We start from the raw sequence: 19,044 nt of genomic DNA, 5'->3' as shown, positions 1-19,044 counted from the left end.
GGGAGGACGTTTGCCTCTATGCTCTATGTTTGACTTTACATATATATTACGAAACTGCAATCAGCTTATGAATTTTTTGCTTCTCCTGTAGCTAATGTGCCATGCATCTGTAAGGATCAGCCATGCAGAGTGCCACATTGCAAGTAAAATACCTAGCAGCAAAGGCAAACGTGAAAATTGCTTTTCTTTCCTCAGTCTGCAGGACTGCACATGCACACAAATCCATGTGATTAATTCAGAGAGATTTTTCTCCCCTCTGTTATCATGAAGTTGAATACTGCCTTGAACAGAGAGGTACGTAGAAATACTACAGATGCTTGTCATTGGAGTGAATTGTAATATTTACTCAGCTGCAGGCCTCAAGTTTAGTGTATGCCATGAGGTCTGCTTACCTCTTAGTGCCTGAAGAACAGCAAGGCCAAGGCAGAGATGTCTCATTCTCTGCAATGCTTCCTGCAGCGTTTGGGGTGTTGGTCTGCTCATCAGGTTTGAGAGATGCGAGTGTTGCACTTTCCCAGGATCACCATAGCTTAGGTGTCCTGAATATAGACCAAGACCCAACTGCGTTAGGAGCACAAAGCTGACAGATTATTTCTGCCCCAAACTTTTACCACAAACGTACGGCAAAGGTGACGGGCACGCACAGCTAAGGAGTTGTGTGAACTAGTTGAAGGTTGTTGGCCATCTGGAGGCCAGGTGTCCACAACACATGAGGAGCCCACATTTGTGGGCACCGTATACTTCCCCCGTGTATTTAAAGGCGGTGGTAATCTTTTCTTTTTTTTGTTTGTTTTTTAGATTGAAAGGCCTTTGGTATATCCTAGGAGTGACTTTTCCAATACGCCTTCTGCCCAGCAAAATGGGGTGTCCTTGTATTCTTGGTATCAAAAGAGCTAAATAACATTTGTGGTGAGAAGTAGAGAACACTGGCCTATGGGACAATATGAAATGGGATCATTAGGAAGAAAAGTAAGGCTCTGCCCACATATAAAACTTGACCCTTCTCTGTGAACATTATCCCTGTGAATAATTGGAAATCTGCATTCAGGCATCCCACTGTGTGCCATCCCTTGAGGACACACCCGCTGTATTGCTTTACATGGTGCAGCAAGGCACAGCGAGATTTACATATATATCACATAAAAGTGTTTACAAAAAAAAATTAGTATGTGATTGAGCTGGGAAGCTGCAGAGGGCCCCAACTGTACGAGTTTCCATGTGCTTCAGCCAGAAGATTTATTTCCAATTTGTTATTCATAAGGGAAGAGCGAGAGATTGGGATGGGGTCCTTTGAAGTGGAAAACAAAGTCTTCTATTCAGCCTTCAGCTTAATAGAATACACATGACACAGGCTTGGCATGGCGGCCCGCTTTCATGTAATGTGCTCCTTGTCATTTTGCTTTCCTAGGCTGTGAATACTAGTGGAAATGCGTATTGCCCTGGAAAAGTCTCGTTATCTCCTGCAGCCTTTTGCAGGAGGAGCACAGTGTAAGCAGGTAGGAGCCATTTGGTGATGGTGGTGGGGAAACCACGCTGATCCAGTTGTTGCAGTTGTGTTGCTCATAATTCCCGACTTATGTTTCATATTGCAAGAGCATGTGTAGAAAAAGCAGTGTAGTTGCAGGGCTTCTGCAGGCATTACGCAGGTGCTTCTGCCCTGTTTGGAGGCCCTGAGCAGGGAGCCGTGGCCCATGGGCTCTGAACCTGCCTCTGATGCCTGTATTCTGTGTGACCTGAGCGCTCACCGTTATCCCCCCGAGTGGGATGCTCTTCTGAATTTGTGCAGCACCTAGGATGGCGGAGTGCGATCTAGGCACTGTATCACTGCAAATAACCAGCAATTCTGTCCAAAGTCAGTGTTTTGGGGAGGTAGGTATATGAATCCTGTATTTCTTTCCAGGAACAAGGCCCAGTTTTTACAGTGATCTATGAGCTTCTAATAGCTTCTATGCTTTGCCCTGTGTTAGTAGTATTAAAACCATGCTCGGTGCAGCACAAAGGCGAGTATTTCTGAAGAACTTACAAGCCCAACTTACCACAAAGCCCTGTCAATTAGTGGGTCCATGGGCTTTGACAGGAAACGTGTGACCTTCAGCATGTCAGCTTGGCCTGCGGCGCAAGTGTGGTTAGAAAGAATTTGGACCGGAGTCCTGCCAGTCCTCTTGGCCCTGTGACACTTGTTCCTCTCGGCTTCTGCCGGGATGATGTCCTCGTGCCCCACTTCTCTCTCGGTCTTCTGCATGTTCAGGTTTGGAGCTCTGGGTGAATCACCAAAATCAGAGATGGAAAGAAATGCATGAAGTCATCTCATCCTGCCCTTCCCAATGCAGGATTATTCCCCACAGTACAGTCTTGAGTGTCTTCTCCAGTCTATTTTTAAATGACTCAAAGGAGAGGGCTTTCCTCTCCTCCCTGGGGAGGCTGGCTCCGCTGTTTAGTAGATCTCACTGTTGGGGAATTTTCTTCCTGTTCTCTAGCCTCAATTCTCCTTTTCCCTAATTTAATTGAACTGTTCCTGGTTCCACCCTTCTAAACAATTTTCCGTGTTGCATGACTGTTGCAAATACCTGTTGTCAATTTGCAGGCATAACGGATGGGAATTCATCACCGTTTGCCTTGCTTGGCAAAGGCTCTCTGCGCAGAACTGTACTGGGAAGCCAGGCATTATCAGAAACTACATTTCAGAGCTACATGCCAAGAAATACAAATGACCTTTTCCTACTTCTTTGGACAATGCCATTAACATAAAACCTCATCATGACTGAGAATAGGCTGGGCTTCTGGCAAAGCCATGAATGTCTGTATTAATGTGCTGGTTTTCCTCTTAGTCCTCCAGCGGATCTTCCATAGTGCTTTTTTGCATGACAGAAGTAACTGTTCCGAGTTCTCGGGTGTAGTTGTAGATCTTTAGACGTTTGGAGAACATCTAATGAAAAAATACAGTAATTCTGTTTTTATCAAGTGGCTCCAGCAGTTAAATTTCTAAACCCTGACTTTCAATTTGAGGTTTCTTAAGCACCTGAAGTGTTTTGAAAATGGGTTTTGAAGGTGGGATTTATGCTTTGACAATGCCTAGATGCTTTGGAAGGTAGCGCCTTTTGTCTTAGGGGGTGGGTGTCCTTCATCCAGCAGGACTGAGTTGCAAGAAAACTGCATGTCCAAAGAATGTAAGTTATTCCAGAAAAGCATCTTATGGGTTTGAAGAATTATGAATCCCTATTTATTTATTTATGAGATGAAAATCAGTTTCTGCTGTGGGTGACAGCAGAATAGAAGCCCATACTGAAAACACCAGGAAAAGAATGGCTAGCATTAAAGAGACTGAAATCCCTTTAGTGCTTTCGTACAGCAGAGCTGCAGCTATTTAGCTATGGCAGGATACCAAACAACATTGTGGCTGGCCATTGTTGCTAGAACAGTTTGATTTTTAAAACATTCAACTGAAATACAACCACCAGCCAAGTTGGAAGAAGCGAGTCACAAGGACAGCGTGTTAAATGAAGAGTCAGCAAATGAGGGAAACAAGTTCTCGTGCCCCAGTGGAAAGTGGCTGTATTGCAGACCAGGAGCCTGAGAGCAATATCTCAGCCTAGCATAGCTATCGGGTTGCTTTTAAGAAAATTTTATAGCATAGAAGTAATATGGCCTTAAAAAGAATGAGATAGTGCCACAGCTATAAAATCACTGATTTCTCTGTGGTAGGCCTCAGAAGGGCTATGGATCCCACCCCTTTTTGCTCAGCACTGATCCTCACATCATAAACCAGAAACCTCTCCTCCAGAGAACTTCCAGTGTTAAGCATTTCAGGAGATGGGAAAGGGGTGATGGAGCGGAGTGGAGGAGGAGAGAACAAAGTGACTGTAGGTGGCATAATAAAAACCATCCCAGCACGCATTGGCCTTGGTTGCTGATACCGATCGGGCTCATCAAACTGTTTGACGTGATTCTTGATAGATATTTTTTAGAAGGCACCGTTCTTGTTGGTGTTTTTAAATGTGCATGTTTAAATGATGCTGTGAGTTAATGGATTGGAGCATGGTGTGTGGGAGCAGTGGAGAGGAGAAGGGTGTGTGGTCCCTAATGACGCCAAGTGAAAAACAGACACACACCTGCTTTGGGATATAATGGGAGTGATAAGAGTAATTTCTTAATGATGGGAGTTTTTTGGGAGTGCGAGGGGAAGGGTTGGTTTAAGAAACGTAGTGGGGCAAACAGGACTTCTGTCTCGCTGTGCTGGGGTCTGTTCATTTTAAATGGGAGTGTTTGGTACATCTGGGCTGAACTGATATTGGTTCTTGCATGCTGCCCCCCTGCTCAGTGTTTTGCTTTGCACTGTTTTATCTGCCAAAAAGAAAATAAATTCACAAAATATTTGCGAAGTTGCATGGCCACAGGCTTAAATACATACATATGAAATCCCTGAAAGCAATTTGCTTCAAGCTCTCCTCAGTTCCAGACATCTTTCTCACTCCATCTGCTCATTCAAGTACACCAGTTCCTTGGGAAAAATCACTTATTACATCACTGAAAAATGCCACAAAAATAGCTTTTCACTTAAGTTCCCATCCTTGGAGTTAACTCACATGGGGATCAGATAGATTCAAACATTTAATAACTTTTTATTTTCCTTTCTCTTTAAACACAGGATCTCTGGTCATGGAAGCAGGGTCACGTGGTGGATTCTTGGCAGTCAGCAGTCTGTGGAGCTTTTGCAGGTGCAAAGGATTATATGTTATACTGGGAAAGACTAAAGAAGAAAGGGAAAAATGTGCAAATCTATTAAGTATAGCAGAACAGCATTCCTTTGTAATTCAAGTTTGTTTAGAAGAAAATGGATCCAGTTGTTGTTTGGAAATAGGAAAGTCAGCAAAGGAAAGAGGAAAAAAAAAAAACTCAAACAGGGTGTCTGTTTGAAAGACAACCAATTTGTTTTTGACAAATTTCTGTTATTTAAAAACCAGGGGCCTGTCAGTCAGGCTTTGCGATTATTTCAAAGTTGATTTGTAAAGTCCTCATCCAGGAGAAACTTTGCTTGGGTGGGGGTTTGTGCAGCTGTCTGCTCTGAGCACTTCCCCAGGGGTTGAAATGATTGCAGCGAGAGGCCATGATTCACCATTCATGTGACAGCTCTGACAGCCATGTAGATTAACTAGAGTCAGGAGAGCAGGGGCTAGCACTGCACAGCCCGGAGGCAAAAGCCTTCCGCAGCAAAAAAAAAAAAACGGAGGACGAAACATCTGGGCAATCTCCAGACACTAGAACAAGAATAAAGAGTGGCAGAATACAGTACTGCACTATTTATTACCAAACAAGCCAGAAGTTAATTGAATTCTTCAGTAGGCTTCTTGCTTGATTTTAGCCTACTGTAGTTGTTTCAAAAAAAAAAAAAAAAAGAGGAAAAAAATCAATTAATGACTCATCAGTATAGCTGACAAGTTTGAGGGAGGAGAGACTCAACTGTCTTAATAGAAAAAACAGATTAGTAGTTAAGAGATGGATAGCCAGAGCTTTTCCCCAAGGAGCGAAAATACATTTTGAGATTCCAAACCAGTAACAGAATGTGTGGAAAAAATAAATCCTGTTTAAAGAGAAATTACAGCATTTCTTGAAATAGAGATTATCAAAAGCAAAGCTTGTTGTTTGATGACTTACAAAATCAGAGCCATTACATCGTGTGTAATTTTTTAAAAATAAGCTCTGTTAGGGGAATTGAAGTATTAATAGCAGCAGAATTCCAGCAGAGACTGAGGCTTCGTTTTGGTGGGTGCTGTAACTGCATGACTGAGAGAAGGGAGTGTGGCTGTAGCTGCACACAGTTTAGTAGATCGGGCATGTGAGCTGTGAGGGAATGGTTTAGGTAGAATTGATTCCATTTTGGAGCAGAGGGGATATTTTAGATGATCTCTTGTGGTCTTGTCCAGCTGTATTTTCTATGTTGGTCTTGTTGAGCTGTATTTTCTATGTTTATGTGCTAGGAAGGGAGTTTTATTCTGCTTAAAATTCGGTCTGCTGTTGGATTTTACACTGACTTAATCCAATCAGTGCAAACAAAATCAGAGCGATTGAAGGAGATCGTTCATTTTTGTTTTGAAACAAAACAAGCTATCGGACTAAAAATGCTTTAAAATGCATTCTGTACGTCTGCAGGTGTGATAGGGGATCATTAATTTAGCTCTGTTTATTTCTTTACAGTCAGATTGATACAGAAACTGTGTTCAGGCATGTTCAGAGAGCTGGAAAGGTTATCTGATTTACCCAAGGCCTTGCGGAGTAATTTCCTGAAGTCCAGTTTGGTGCCTCAATTGGAAATCTAGCCCGGTGCCTCCACTTCCTTCGCTGTATATCTTGATTCTGACCAGTTGTGCTTGGACTTGCTACTATTCAACAGATGTTCAGTAGTGTCCACTCGCTTTCTAGCAGAAATATCGCAGAAGGAGCTTCCGGAGGCACGGTTGTACATGAACGCTTCACTGCCCTTTGGCAAACGCTGGGGAGACCTAACACTGTGCTGGAGGAGACACTGTGTCCTCTGTGGAGCAGCAGAGAGACTTCCAGGTTCATGGTGGTGGTAGATGAGACAGTTCAACCTAGCTGTCTTCATAGGCTGTGTTCCCCAAGCATCTTTGCAGAGCTGGAGTGCTATTTTGTAGATCGTGTTGTAATTGGTGATGATATATATTCTCTGGGTTATCCTTCCAGCTTTACTTCCTCCAGCCTGGTTTTCCTTCTCTGTCCTTTGTTTCCCTATTCTTTCCTTTTCACCAGCAGTATTTTAAACTTCCTTTCTCATGTGTCCTTTGAGGACCTGCTTCAAAACTCATGAGGTTCAACTCTTTGGATCAGAACCTTCCCCTTCCATCTCCATTGCCTCCCTCTGCAGACATGTAACAGGCAGGCCCGGTATTGATCTAATCTAGTACCGCATCCATTCTATTCCACTGAAAATATTTAGCCTTCTTGCTGACTGGAGGCAGTGGAAAAATAATTTCCTGCTTTCTGAAGAATGGATTCCACGATTAAAAATTATTAACTACCTACATACAGCTTCAAAAACAAGGGAAGAAAAAACAAACCAAACTCTTTATCCCTTTCTTTCCACCCCAAAACAAAAAAATCAAAACCTCACCAGTACCCCGTGAATCAAATAAGATGGATGTGTGCATCCGAGTGATTTAAAATCATCATGTTATAAACCTTAAAAGGAGAAGATTATCCAAAAAACAACCTTTAAACACAGAGATGCTGTGAAATGCCACCATGGTAGTAGTGGGATGGTGAAATCACACAGACATGCTTTTCTCCTGTGTTCTTTGCTTGAATTCAATACTTTCTAAAAATATGTTAGAGGTCCTGAGGGGCAGGGTAATAAGCTGAAACAAACTGAATGAGAAGTCCTGTTTGGCTTCCCTTTATGGCTCACACGCACACATATATGTGTGTGTCTGTGTGCGTTGGTTAGTTCCTAGCTAAATCATAATTGATTATTTGGCAAAGACAGAACAAAGAGCAACAATATATTGAATTCCATCCCTAGTGCCTGTGAAATGGCAGCAATTGCAGCCAAAGTGCTGTGAGAGGCCTGACTCTTCCTTGTTGAGCACGCATGTGTAAGATGTGTGTATGCGATCCATGGGCTTTTTATAGAAACGTAATAGGCATGAGCATAAATATCAGAGATTTGGAATCCTTTCTGTCTCATCTGTTAATAATTTAATCCCTGGAGGCCTTGTCCAGCTTTATCATCATCGACAGTGTCTTAACTAGAGGAGATGTTTGGAGCAGTCGGGGAGCGAGCGAAGGTGATATCTGAGCAGCCGGTGGGGAGGAACCCAAGGGTAGATCTACATGATATTTTAAGCCTGAGGTTGCATTTGAACCAAACCTTGCCTCGTGTCTGAGCCGTTTGGACACCAGCCCAGATTTGGGCACAGGCTTTGGCAGGCTGGAGGCAGAGGAGGGAAGCATGTCCCCATGCTGCGGGCAGGCCAGGCATGATTGTGGTTGCACTCTGTGCTCGAGTCTTCTCTGGGCTTAGGCTGCCTGGCTAGACCACTGCATCCCAGCCCTGCACCGTACCGGGGCAGGCTGTCACAGAAAAGCTGCTGGGTGGGTTTTGTGTGTCCTCCACATAAGTGGGCTGGTGGCAAGGAAATCCTGCCATTGGGTATTAGCTGTTGGGAAAGCAAAGTACTGCCCTGGATCAGCGAGGCCATCTCCAGCTTGTCAAAGAACCTGAGTGTCCATTTAATGCAATTGAAAATTGCCTCTATTAAAGACGCCTTCCTTCTCCCTACTGTAAAAAAAGTGTGGCTTAACATTAATGATTAATGCTCTGTGGTGACAAAGTCACCGAGAATGGAGGTGCAAGTCTAGTAAATAATAAAGCACTAACAAGAGCTTTTTGCACATTAACAGGCAAGGCTTCCCATCACTTTTGTTTTGATCTAATCTGCTCTGACAAGATTACTCACTGTGTCTAAAAGCCTCTTTAACTCTATAGCTCTGAATAAATTTTTGAGTAGTTCTCAAGATTTCCCTGCAGTGTCTGCTTGGACCATGCTTCTAACCCTGAATTGGTGAAATTGCTGGAGGAGCAGTGCTTTGCCTCTTGGTATTTCTGCTGAAATCCAAAGAGGTTCTTGGGTCACTTTGCTCTACCATTGGCAGGTCCCGCATTGTTGTTCCCACAGTGATAAAGGACCAGAATAAACCTCCTCTTAAAAAAAAAATTAACATAGTATCAATAAAATAAAAGTTCAAATAAGAACTCATTGATCGAAGAGTTCTGAAAAAGACCGTTTGTGAACCTGGAAATCAGTCGGTGTAAGAGGATGCTGTGAGGTTTAGTGTTGGACCTGTGCAACTCAGTTTTTCAACCTGGATTTGGGATTCAATCCTGAATCAGTCCTGGGTAACTGTCAGATGTCAATACAGAAGTAATGAAGACAGGCAATAATACAGCTCAACCTGGATTTTTTTATCTTCCTAAGGTGGGCTAATTTAAACAAGGACATTAGTCAAGCACAAGTTCCTGTCTCTTGAAACGAGTTTGACCTACCAAACTGGGGTGGTGTTGCAGAAGAGAGTGCCAGGGGTCTGGCCAGATGACAGAATCACAGAATCAGAAGGAGCCCCTGTAATGGCCAGAAGGGTTCCCTGGACCCTTTAGAAAGGATGAGGAGAAGTTAAAATGGTATAGAAAAAAAAGATACAGGGACTGAAGAAGAACTTGTCTTTCTCCCTTCGTAGGATCTTATTTGAGGAGTGTGTCAAAGAACCCGTGAAACATTTCCCTGTAGCAGCAGCAGCAAATTCTGCAGGCAGCCATCTTACTGCGAGGACCTAGGGTTATGTATTGTTCTCAGGTGAAGTATTTCACTCTGTTCTGATGCTTCTCAATTTTTATTTGCATATGACAGCTAAAAAGGGTAGGAAATGCCAGAAGGAACCTAGGGGAATATTTTAAGTCTTCAAGACTTTTTATTCTTATTGCCAAATAAAGGTAAATCATTCTCTGCAGATGTATGTCACTAGCACTTCCATCAAGAACTGGACACTGGGGAAGTGTGAGTAGCAGAGGGATTTTCTGTTTAACACCCTGAGCTTGGTAAAGTTTAGCTGCTCAGCTGATGTGTGAATATACAGTGTCCATTGTAACTTCTTGGGAGACAGGTGATGAATTTACCACTACTGCGTGAAGTTTTATTTTTCCAATAGAGGAGTTTGTCACTCTGCTAGAAGTATTAACGAGCCAAGAGCCTTCTCCCATGTGAAAATCCATATTTATGCCGACTTGCTGAGCCCAAGTCATCACCAGATCCTTCTAGGGCAAGGGAGAAAGGAGCCTTCTCCAGGAGTGAGTTGGTGAGTCTGTCTGTCTGTCTAGGCGCAGACTGCCTGCAAAGGTGCCTTTTTCTCTGTCAGCTCTGCAGAGAAGCCGGAATGGTTAGGAGTGTAAGGCTGGATGGGTCTGGGCCTTTCTTGCCAACCTGATACTTTGATACCTGCTTTTCCTGGTTGCTGACTAGTTGAGCAGACTCCAGTCATATGTGGCAGCTCTTGGAGAATTCAGTGACAGCAGGAATAGACTAAAGGAGTGACTTAAAGGTCTGTTGGACCTTATTGTGTATTAGACAGTGCAGTGCACAGCCCTCCTATTTTGAATGAGTAGACTTTGGCTGTACTAGTTTGTATCTGTTCTATTAATCTGATGATTGGAAACAGTCATGTTTTAAGTTCCTTTACCCAGCTCGGGTAGGTGGGACTGAGCAGTACCTCGCTAGCACTGTAGCCTGTTCTTGGATACCTGTGTACTAGTGTTGAAGAGGTCACTCTAAAATTGCCTTGGACGTTTAGGGTTAAGGCTGGAGCAACTTCGTTTTGTCAGACTCACTGCCTTCAATAAAATGCAGTTCCCAACAAACGTTAGCTTTAATCTTATGTTTTTGTCAAGCATATACAAACTTGCATTTAATTTAGCCGCTATCCTGCTGCTTGTTGTGCTTATGAAGCATTTTATTGTTGCTGTTGTCATTCTAAATTGATTGGTAAATCTGTACCAAATACTTCCCGGTGATGGAAAAAGAAACATTGAAATGTTAATAACAAAAGAGTCTGAAAGGTCCAGATGTTAGCTGGGGAAAAAATGAAAACCAATCAGCCTCGATTAAACCTTTCAGATAAGAATTTGGGAACATCGTATCAGGATAAATTGTGTTTGTTCTAATCACTCTATCAGCCAAGACTGAAGCTTCTGCCAATAAGAAACTGTTAGGAACAAATGCACAAAAAAATTACCGGGATCTGATAAGGAAAATAAGTTAGTCTGACTAAAGCGTTACCATCATCTCTATAGCTGAGTGATGCACTGAGATTTTTTTGCTTGATACAGGCCTGACAGCCATGTGGTTCACTGTTTAATTTTATCTTGGTCTGTGGGCAAAGGAAGGGCTTCTATATCCAGACTTGTAAAGCTGCTATTTTCCGTGGAGATTATTTTTACTGTTCCAAAAATACATCGCTGACATGAGTACCAAAGTTTCTATCCAGACCATTCTCTCAAAGCCTTTGGGTCACTTACTCAAAAACTGGCTCACAATAAAAAGATTTTTGACCTTAAAGAAGGTCCAAGAATGGGCTGGAATTTAGTTTAACTTGCTCATAGTTTCTGCTTTGGCTTCTTGAATACAACCCATTTTTCTGCTTTTTAGTGAGGTATCACTGCTAGAAAGCTTCCGGCTGAGTGAACCGGATGGGCCGACCTTACGTGAGCAGAAGCTGCTCGTAAACCAGGCGTTTCGGGCTGTTCGCAAACTCGGCTTGCCTGCTATTCTTGTTTGAGATCCAGGGGACTGCACATGGGCCTTACTGCATCTCCTGAACTGTCATGGGACAGTCCTTAATTAACTGTAAGAAGTCAACGTAGGGTGCCAGCTGGCCCAACCTCCTTACTGACATAAAGCAGGGTTTAATATGTTAAAGGTAAGGTGGTTGAGAGGGAGAGATGCAGGTAAAAACACAAGCCAGCGGGGAAGATGGATTTTTTTCATTACTTTACGGATTTTAGAAGACATGCTTTTCCCTTCTCCCATCCCAAGAAAAGAGAGATCAATTTTTCTACATTCCATAAAACTTGGAACAGAAAATAGATTATTTTTAGCTTATTCCCTGGGTACTGTGTAGGCCTCGGTCTTTGGAGTCACTTTGTTCCCTGCTGTAGCAGATACAGGATTTATACAAGCTCCAGAGGAAAAAAACAGGAGGAAGAAGAGAGAGAGATTTCAGAACAAGTCACTCTCTCTTTTCTTCCCGCCTTTCTTCCCCTTTCTTTCTTCGCTTACTGCTGGGCTGTTCCTGCATTTTAAAAGTTTCCTTCACTTTGGCTCTTCCTCAGCATGAATTACTTGCTTGAAATATTGCGGCAGAGGAGGGAGAGAGAGATTAGAGTTAATTTTAGGGTAGGGAAATAAGGCAAAGGGAATAAGATCCTGGGAGAAAAAGCAGCAAAGCTGGTCCCTAGATAGCACAAGAGGCCAGGCTGTGGGTTAAAATATGGAGACAGACAGACACACGTTTGTGGGTGAGACATGCAGATGGATAAGCTGAAGATTTCTGGCTTTCAGGAGGAAAGCCACAGCTGAGCTGGCTGCTCCAAGTGAAAGTAACGAGCTCCAAGGGTGAAGTTTGGGAGTGATTAGAGAGAATAAAAATGCCCGTGAGGGGACGATGGCGCTTGTGGCAGCAGACTTCTGACAATTTCCAGAGACCCCTGGGCAGCTTCACGTTGTTGTTATCCAAAATGGAGCTTTCGTTGGAGACGAGCTCCATCCCAAACGCTGGCTTGTCTTTTTTCCCTGAAACAGAGTCCCAGATCTAACAGTTGAAGTCCAGATCCAGTCTGTCTGTATCTTGTGGGTAGCTTTGCCCCTGAAGCATGTGTGTTTCAGATGCAGAACATCTTTCTCTCTTTCTATCTTTCTAGCATTTGAATGGTCAGACTTCAATTCTCAAGGCAGAACACAGTGTGACGAGCTTATTTTCCCATCTCTGCAAATAAGTAAGCAGGTTCTTCCTTTCAGACTTGTCTGTAGATGTTGGAAGTGGAATCCGTTATCCTTATGACCTTCATATGTTCATATATGTACAGAGTCCAAAACAAAAGACAGTAATCTCAATGGGAATGTTTGGATTTACAGTTAACTAGTATAGAGCTGTTTCCTTAAGTCAACACACAGGAATAAAACACTCTGTACAGACCTTCGACAAACGTACCTGGACTCTGACGTGAGGAAACATGCTGTAGGCATTAATAATGGAGCAGTGTTGACCACAGCCATGGGAATTATAGGCAGTGTGGCATTCATATTCACCCAACAATGTCTCACTTGTGTTTGGTATTTTAATTTGCTCAGGTGGATTTGCAGCTGCAGTCACCACACCTCTCGATGTAGCGAAGACAAGAATTATGTTGGCAAAGGTAAGAGCAAAGGAGGCCAGCAGACACGCAGGTGAATGGCTTGGGTAGTTCCAGAGTTTCTGTATGGTCATTACAGAAGGAAATCCAGCACCTATTAATAATGATTTCTGCTCTTGTCCTCGAAGGCAGGATTAGATGCGAACAGGTACTGCATGCAGAACTAATGAAATTGTTGAGTTCCTTTCCTTGAATGGCTCTTCTGGTCCTTTTCCAAAGGAGCTGTCTGAGAAGGGCTTGTGCTAGACTTCCAGAGTCTCATGCAGTGTCTTTAGGAGAAAATCCTTGCAGAGTCAGACACCCAAAGTTAGTCAGACACCCAAAGTTAAACTGCCCATCAGGGATTTATTCCTCTGTTGTTTTGATAATTGTTGGGCTTGATTGTGCGTGTGTGTCTTTTCTGACGAGGGCTTGGCGCTGGATTTTCAGTCCTAAAATTTTAAGCCATAGAGATCGTGATGGCTTGCATCTGCCAATCAGGGCAGAAGGAAGATTGCTTATCTGATCAGTAAGTTTAGTAAGTAGTTAAATTGCTAGTAAGTCTGATGTTCCCATCATCATCTCGCTGACCCAGAGCAGAGCTAAGCAGCCACATAGCTAAAAGCCCTTAGCAGGTGGATATTCCTAAAGCCTTTCCCTGCCCTGAAAAGATCTGTTGTGTTGGCGAAGGTCAGGCTTCCTGGAGTTTCTGTGGGTGGTTTTTACCCTATTGCTCATGTCCCTCAGTACGGGAGTGTTTCTTGTTGATGGCATGCACCTCCCCAGCCGAGTCACGCACATCTGTGCTCACCATGTTGCTGTGTCCGTGTATCTCTCATTGCTGGGTCTTGTACCTGCTGCAGCTTCTTTGCCTTTGGATAGTGTGGGTGATGAAACTGTAAGAACTAGGTTTCATTTATGTCTGCTGCTGCCCTGAGCAACCAGGTCAGCATTGGTAAGGGAATGATGGTGCTTTGAGGTGTTCTGAGACCATTCAAACAGCATCTCACACTAACTAAATCACACATGTAATTTAATTGTCTGTAGTCCTGCTGTTTGTCCTCTGTTTTGCACTCAAGGCAATTTTCACATGCAATACACTACTCACGTTGGCGTTTTTTTAAGTAAATCTCAAGGCTGCTGTCCTCTTGCAGTGAGCAGCGAGGTCACTTGTTGGTGCTTTTAGAGTGTGTTTTTATTAACATTGTACTCCGGTGTCAGCTGCTGGATGTAGAGCTGAGTGTAGTGCAGAAGGGACTGGATACCTAGTTCTGAACTAACCAGCTCTGTGACCTTGGAGTGATCCTTTTGTTCTTCTGTGCCTCAGTTTCCTGTTCTGTCCTTTGCCTCGTTCCTGGAGACAAGGAGCTTTTGCCTGTGCCTGGGGTAAGGAGGTCATTAGGATGTCTGTAATTCCTGTAATGTAGCACTAACCAGGGACAGGGAGCTCAGTAAATAACTAAACCTCTCTGCTAGCAGTTTCTAATCTCTCTCTTTCTGTGGTGCAGGCTGGTTCCAGCAACGCTAGTGGGAATGTTCTAGCCGCCCTTGGTGGCATCTGGAGGACACAAGGCCTGTCGGGGTAAGGACGTGCTACATCTCAGGTATTGTATCTCTGTGTGTGTCGGGAGGTGGGAGAGGACAGGATGGTCTGCTTATATTTAAATACTGTCATACAGAAAAGACTTCTAGTTGCTGTACACGTGGCCAGGGAGCAGCTGTCAGGTAGCTAAGAACAAGTCCCTCCAGGGAGGTCTAGTGTCCTCTCCTTAGCGCTGACTGGGAGCAGTGTCCAGGGAAGAGCACAGAAACAGGGCATTATTGGGAGTATATCCACGGTACAATCTCGAAGCTTAGCTCCAGGCTTCGGGGGCAAGAGTGGCTTTGTGTTTAATAACCCGCGATGGACTTTTCTCCGTGAATGCGTGCATTAGTGTTTTGTGTCCATTTAAACTTCAGTCATGCACATCTTGTGGCAGTGAGTACCACAGTTTCATCTTGAGGTGTGTGAATCACCCCTCCTGAGATGTCAGGGAAGGCCAGCATAGGAGCCACGTGTCCCTTAGGGACAGTCTTCTCCTCCTCCTGGCAATTTCCTACTGATTTGAAAACACCAGCAAGGTCTCTTCTGTTCCTTTATATTCGCTGTTCTTACTGCGAAGCGTGATGGGAGCAGGCGGTGCCAGTGTGGTGCCGGCAACAGGGACAAGCTGAAGCACAAGGGAGCCATGTGCTCCCTGACTTGTCCTCTGAGCCTCCCGTCAGGTCTGGGCTTGAGCACACGCCCGCTTGGATTTCTCTGGTGAAGCAGTCGTTGCAAAAAATGCGAGTTTTCTGAGACAGGCTTGAGTGCAAAGAATAAGTCTGAGCAGCCGCAGGGCAGCTCTCGGCAGCTTTCCTACTGTGGCCGGAGTGTAGAAATGTTCTGGACTTTCTTCTGACCAGCTGTGGAAGTCTGGGGTGATGTCGATTCAGTCTCTTAACTGCCTCACTTTACCCAGTCCTGAGACGGAGAATTGCTCTTCTGGCCTTGGAGTGGTGTTGTGAACAAAAAGTGCTCTGCTAGCATTTGTAGAACATTTTGAGGTGTCACGAGCTTATAAATTATTATTAATTTTTACAGACACCTGCTTCATTTATGCTACCTTGCCCTCTTTGAGTGCGTGACTCATACCAGCTATTGACCACACGTAGTAAACATGTCTTAACTCCTCCAGTCCATGAGGTTCAGCCTGTGCTTCCTTCAGTAGGGCTTGTGTCCCACCTGCCCTTGGCCTGGAAGAGAAATGGAGGTTTTTTTGGATGCTTTACTTGGGGCTTTTCGCTGTAATTTCTCATAGGTTTTTAATCCACTTGATGTGGCCGACACTTTCAGGGTGGTATTTTAACGTTTGTAAACTGTTGCTCGAAGCAGCGTGCACCTCGCAGCTTTGCAGGAGACAGTTTTCTCTTAACATCTGATCTCTGCTTGCCCAGCTAATAAAAGTTCAATCCTCTTTCTACACATGTGGGAAATAATTCAAAACAAATTGCAGGAAGTTCCTGAACACTGATTCCAGGAAGATGTCCAGCCGTGCCCCCGGCAGCACTCGGAGATGGGTTGTCTCAGGTTTGCTCTTTGAGGTGATGAGGTGATGTGGCGGTGGATGAGTTTTGGGTCCTACAATGGCTTGGCGGACTCTGGGGCATGTTTTGAAAGGGACTGGGAGAAGCGAGGCCACGTCTGCTGCTGATGGCAGTTGAGCTCTGAAGGGTGTAAAGAGGCATGGATTTGGCTGGGGAAACCTCCCTCTTTCCCCAGCCAACAGCAGAAAATAAAAATGTATGTTTGTGTTCTTTTCGGGGTGTTTCAGCAGTGCCCTTTTCTAAACAGCCCAAAATTAAACTCTGCCTAAAGATAGTACCCGTGGACTAGGACCAAAGGGAACGCAATTCAATTGAAATCAAAACAATAAGCGATCTGGAGAAAAAGTAACATGTAAAGGAGGCCAAGCTGCGTCAGCTGCAAGGAAAAGGAAGAAAGTCTTGGGAAAAATAAACGCAGAGGCTGCCATGCCTGCTGCCAATTATAAATCTATTAATCAAAAACAATAAAAATGTCGGGCTTTTTTGGCCAGTTGCAACATGAAGTGATTTATGGCTGCTCTAATAAATCTTGTACTTGAAGAGGAGGAATTCTGAGGGCAGAAAGACGCATTGCTTATTGCCACTTTATTAAAACCAGAGCGCAGGGCTCAGCTTCCTGGTCTGCACCTAGTAAATCCCTCTGCTTCATGCCAAGAAATTTCACATCCCTTTCTGTCCGGGGAGAGCCAGGCCTGCGGCGGGAGGTAGGATAGGGATGGAGTGAGCAGACCCGTGCGCCTCCTCGCTCTTGCTAGCAATGTAGACGAGCCATTTGCATGAGAGCAGGTTTACATCTTGTCCGGCTGCTTTTGAAAGCCACGGATGAAGCTTCACAACTCAACGGTGAGAAAGACGAGGGTTATTTGACTGATAAACCTGGTGAGATAGCTTGTCCCAGCTTGTGTGTAGCTGGGGACGGAGCTGGCGGTTTGCACCAGGCATCCCGTTCCTCGGATGAGCTTCCCGGTTCGGGTGGACATGGCACGGCAGGCACTAACCACACCGCTCTCCGGAGCCGGATCTTGCCGATGCAAGTGGTGAAAGCAGCCCCTGTGCCCAGGGCTTGCTGCTTCGTGAAACACAAGGTGCCCGCCGGAGTGAGCTCAGTGCAAAGCTGTAGTCTGATAAAAGCGGTGGTTTTTCTCAGCATGGCCACCTCTTTGGTCCAGAGCATAATATGGAGGTTTTGTGGCCGAGCACACAGCGCCCGTTTCAGCGCTGGCCCCTTTATGCTGTGTCCAGGCCCTGCAGTGCCTTTTCCAAAGGGTAGCTTCAGGGGTCCTGGTTAGTCTCTGTTGAGAAAGAATTTGCTTTGGATTGCCAAGTGTTTGCCCAAAAACATCACCTTTGCTGCTGGGACCGTGGGACTAGGTGTATTGCTGGGCTGGGAACCTTGAAATGAAGAGCTGCACCCCGGAGGGCATGCAGACGGTTGAGGAGGGCGCAGGGTGCGGGTTTAACACCTGCAGCCAGGCCTCGCCCTGGGATTTAAACGTGATTCCCAGATTTGTGAGTCCTGCCCGGCCGTTCCTTGCACGGCTGGGGAGAGCGCGACGTGTCTGTACTGGAAAGCCTGTGTTTGGTCTTTGCCAGTCACTGACATGCTGTGCATTTATTGCAGCTGTCGGTGATGCGAAGGCGGGGGTGAAGCCCTCCAGCCCTTGGTGCTGGATCCAACCGGTAACTGGGAGAGTTGCTTAAGCAAAAGGGAAAACCCAGGGAAGGAGAGAGGAGTGGCAGGGTGCCAGGTGAAATCTGCGCAAACAGATAGCAAATACAAATAGACAGCAGACCTCTGCCCACCAGAGGGGTTTCTGATGGGGCCAGCAGAAAACCACCCAATTTATCTCGTCTGCTGATGAGGGCAGTTGTGGCCCAGCGGGGACCAGTTTGGATCAGGCCTGTAGCAGAGCTCAGCTCTCCGGGTTCGGGGCAGCCCCGGTGCCGTTCAGCTCTGCCCTCTTGCAAAAGGGAGCCTGTGGAGGAAGCGTGGATTGGCGAGCCACGGGTGGCAGGTGGGAAAGGGAAACTGGGGGGAGCAGGGCCAGGATTCTTGGAAGTGATGGTTAGTAATAGAGGTTGCCAGGGATGCAGCTTCTGGGTAACTCGGTTATCTGCCCCTGTTTGTGTAAGAAAGAGCTGTGTCTCGAGTGGGCTGTTTGTAAAAGAACGGCTGCCACTGCTCCTGTAATGAGGGCTGCCGAATTCGGCAGGAGAAGGATGGTGCGCGTTTCGAGAGCGATGCTGCACCGTAGGATTTACCCTATCAGCGCTCTGTCCATACATGCCTTGTACAAATTACTCTGTTTTAAAGCTGTCATTATGGTAATAGACCCAATTGCTGTCTAGTAAAGCCATAAAACGTTTCCATCTGCCTGTGTGCTCCAGGCTCCTTAGCAAAGCTCATTACAACGAAAACCAGAGTTATTGCAGCCAGAGGTTTCCCCAGCGCAGCGTGAGTAGGCGGGCGCGGGCAGGGAGCAGAGAGCTCCTGAGCAGCCCTGGGACTGCGTGCATCTCCTGCGCAGCCAGGTCTCACCGGGAATTACACCTTGTCCCACTGTGGACACGCTCCTAGCCGGGACCATGCAGCGTTTGGAAAAAGCCGAGGACAGCAGCGGCCCCGCGGAGCTCAGCCAGATTGTGCTGCGAAGGGCTCCCGCCATGTGGGCAATAGATCAGCAGGGGGATGCCAAACAGATTCGATCCTAATGTTTAATCCTTGCTTACAACGAAGGAAGCCTGTAATCCTCTGGGAGGATACACTGGCCTATCCTGAAGTTGTTAAACCAACTATGAGCTTAGATGTGTCGCGCAATTGGCTTTGCACGAGTTTCCTGTTAACTTCCAAGAACTATTAGGATCAGGCACCTAAAAATCGTGGCGGCTGAACACGCAGCCGTTCCTGCTCCCTCCCTGCTGGCCCCTGTTGTATGTTACTGGGAATGAGCCGCTGCGGTGAGCAG

At 45.4% G+C, this 19,044-nt stretch overlaps 1 protein-coding gene across 1 annotated transcript in view; it reads left to right on the top strand.

Annotated features, from left to right (window-relative positions):
• Positions 1–19,044, top strand: part of SLC25A26 (solute carrier family 25 member 26) — a 90,340-nt gene that overhangs the window by 69,856 nt on the left and 1,440 nt on the right. Inside the window, exons 7-9 of the mRNA XM_050904637.1 lie at positions 4,646–4,715; positions 12,912–12,976; positions 14,461–14,534. Of these exons, the coding sequence (XP_050760594.1) occupies positions 4,646–4,715; positions 12,912–12,976; positions 14,461–14,534 (209 nt within the window). The remainder of the gene's footprint in view (positions 1–4,645; positions 4,716–12,911; positions 12,977–14,460; positions 14,535–19,044) is intronic.

Source organism: Gymnogyps californianus, chromosome 13 (assembly GCF_018139145.2).
Source record: "Gymnogyps californianus isolate 813 chromosome 13, ASM1813914v2, whole genome shotgun sequence".
NCBI classification, from domain to species: domain Eukaryota; kingdom Metazoa; phylum Chordata; class Aves; order Accipitriformes; family Cathartidae; genus Gymnogyps; species Gymnogyps californianus.
This window is presented reverse-complemented; position numbering and strand designations above follow the sequence as displayed.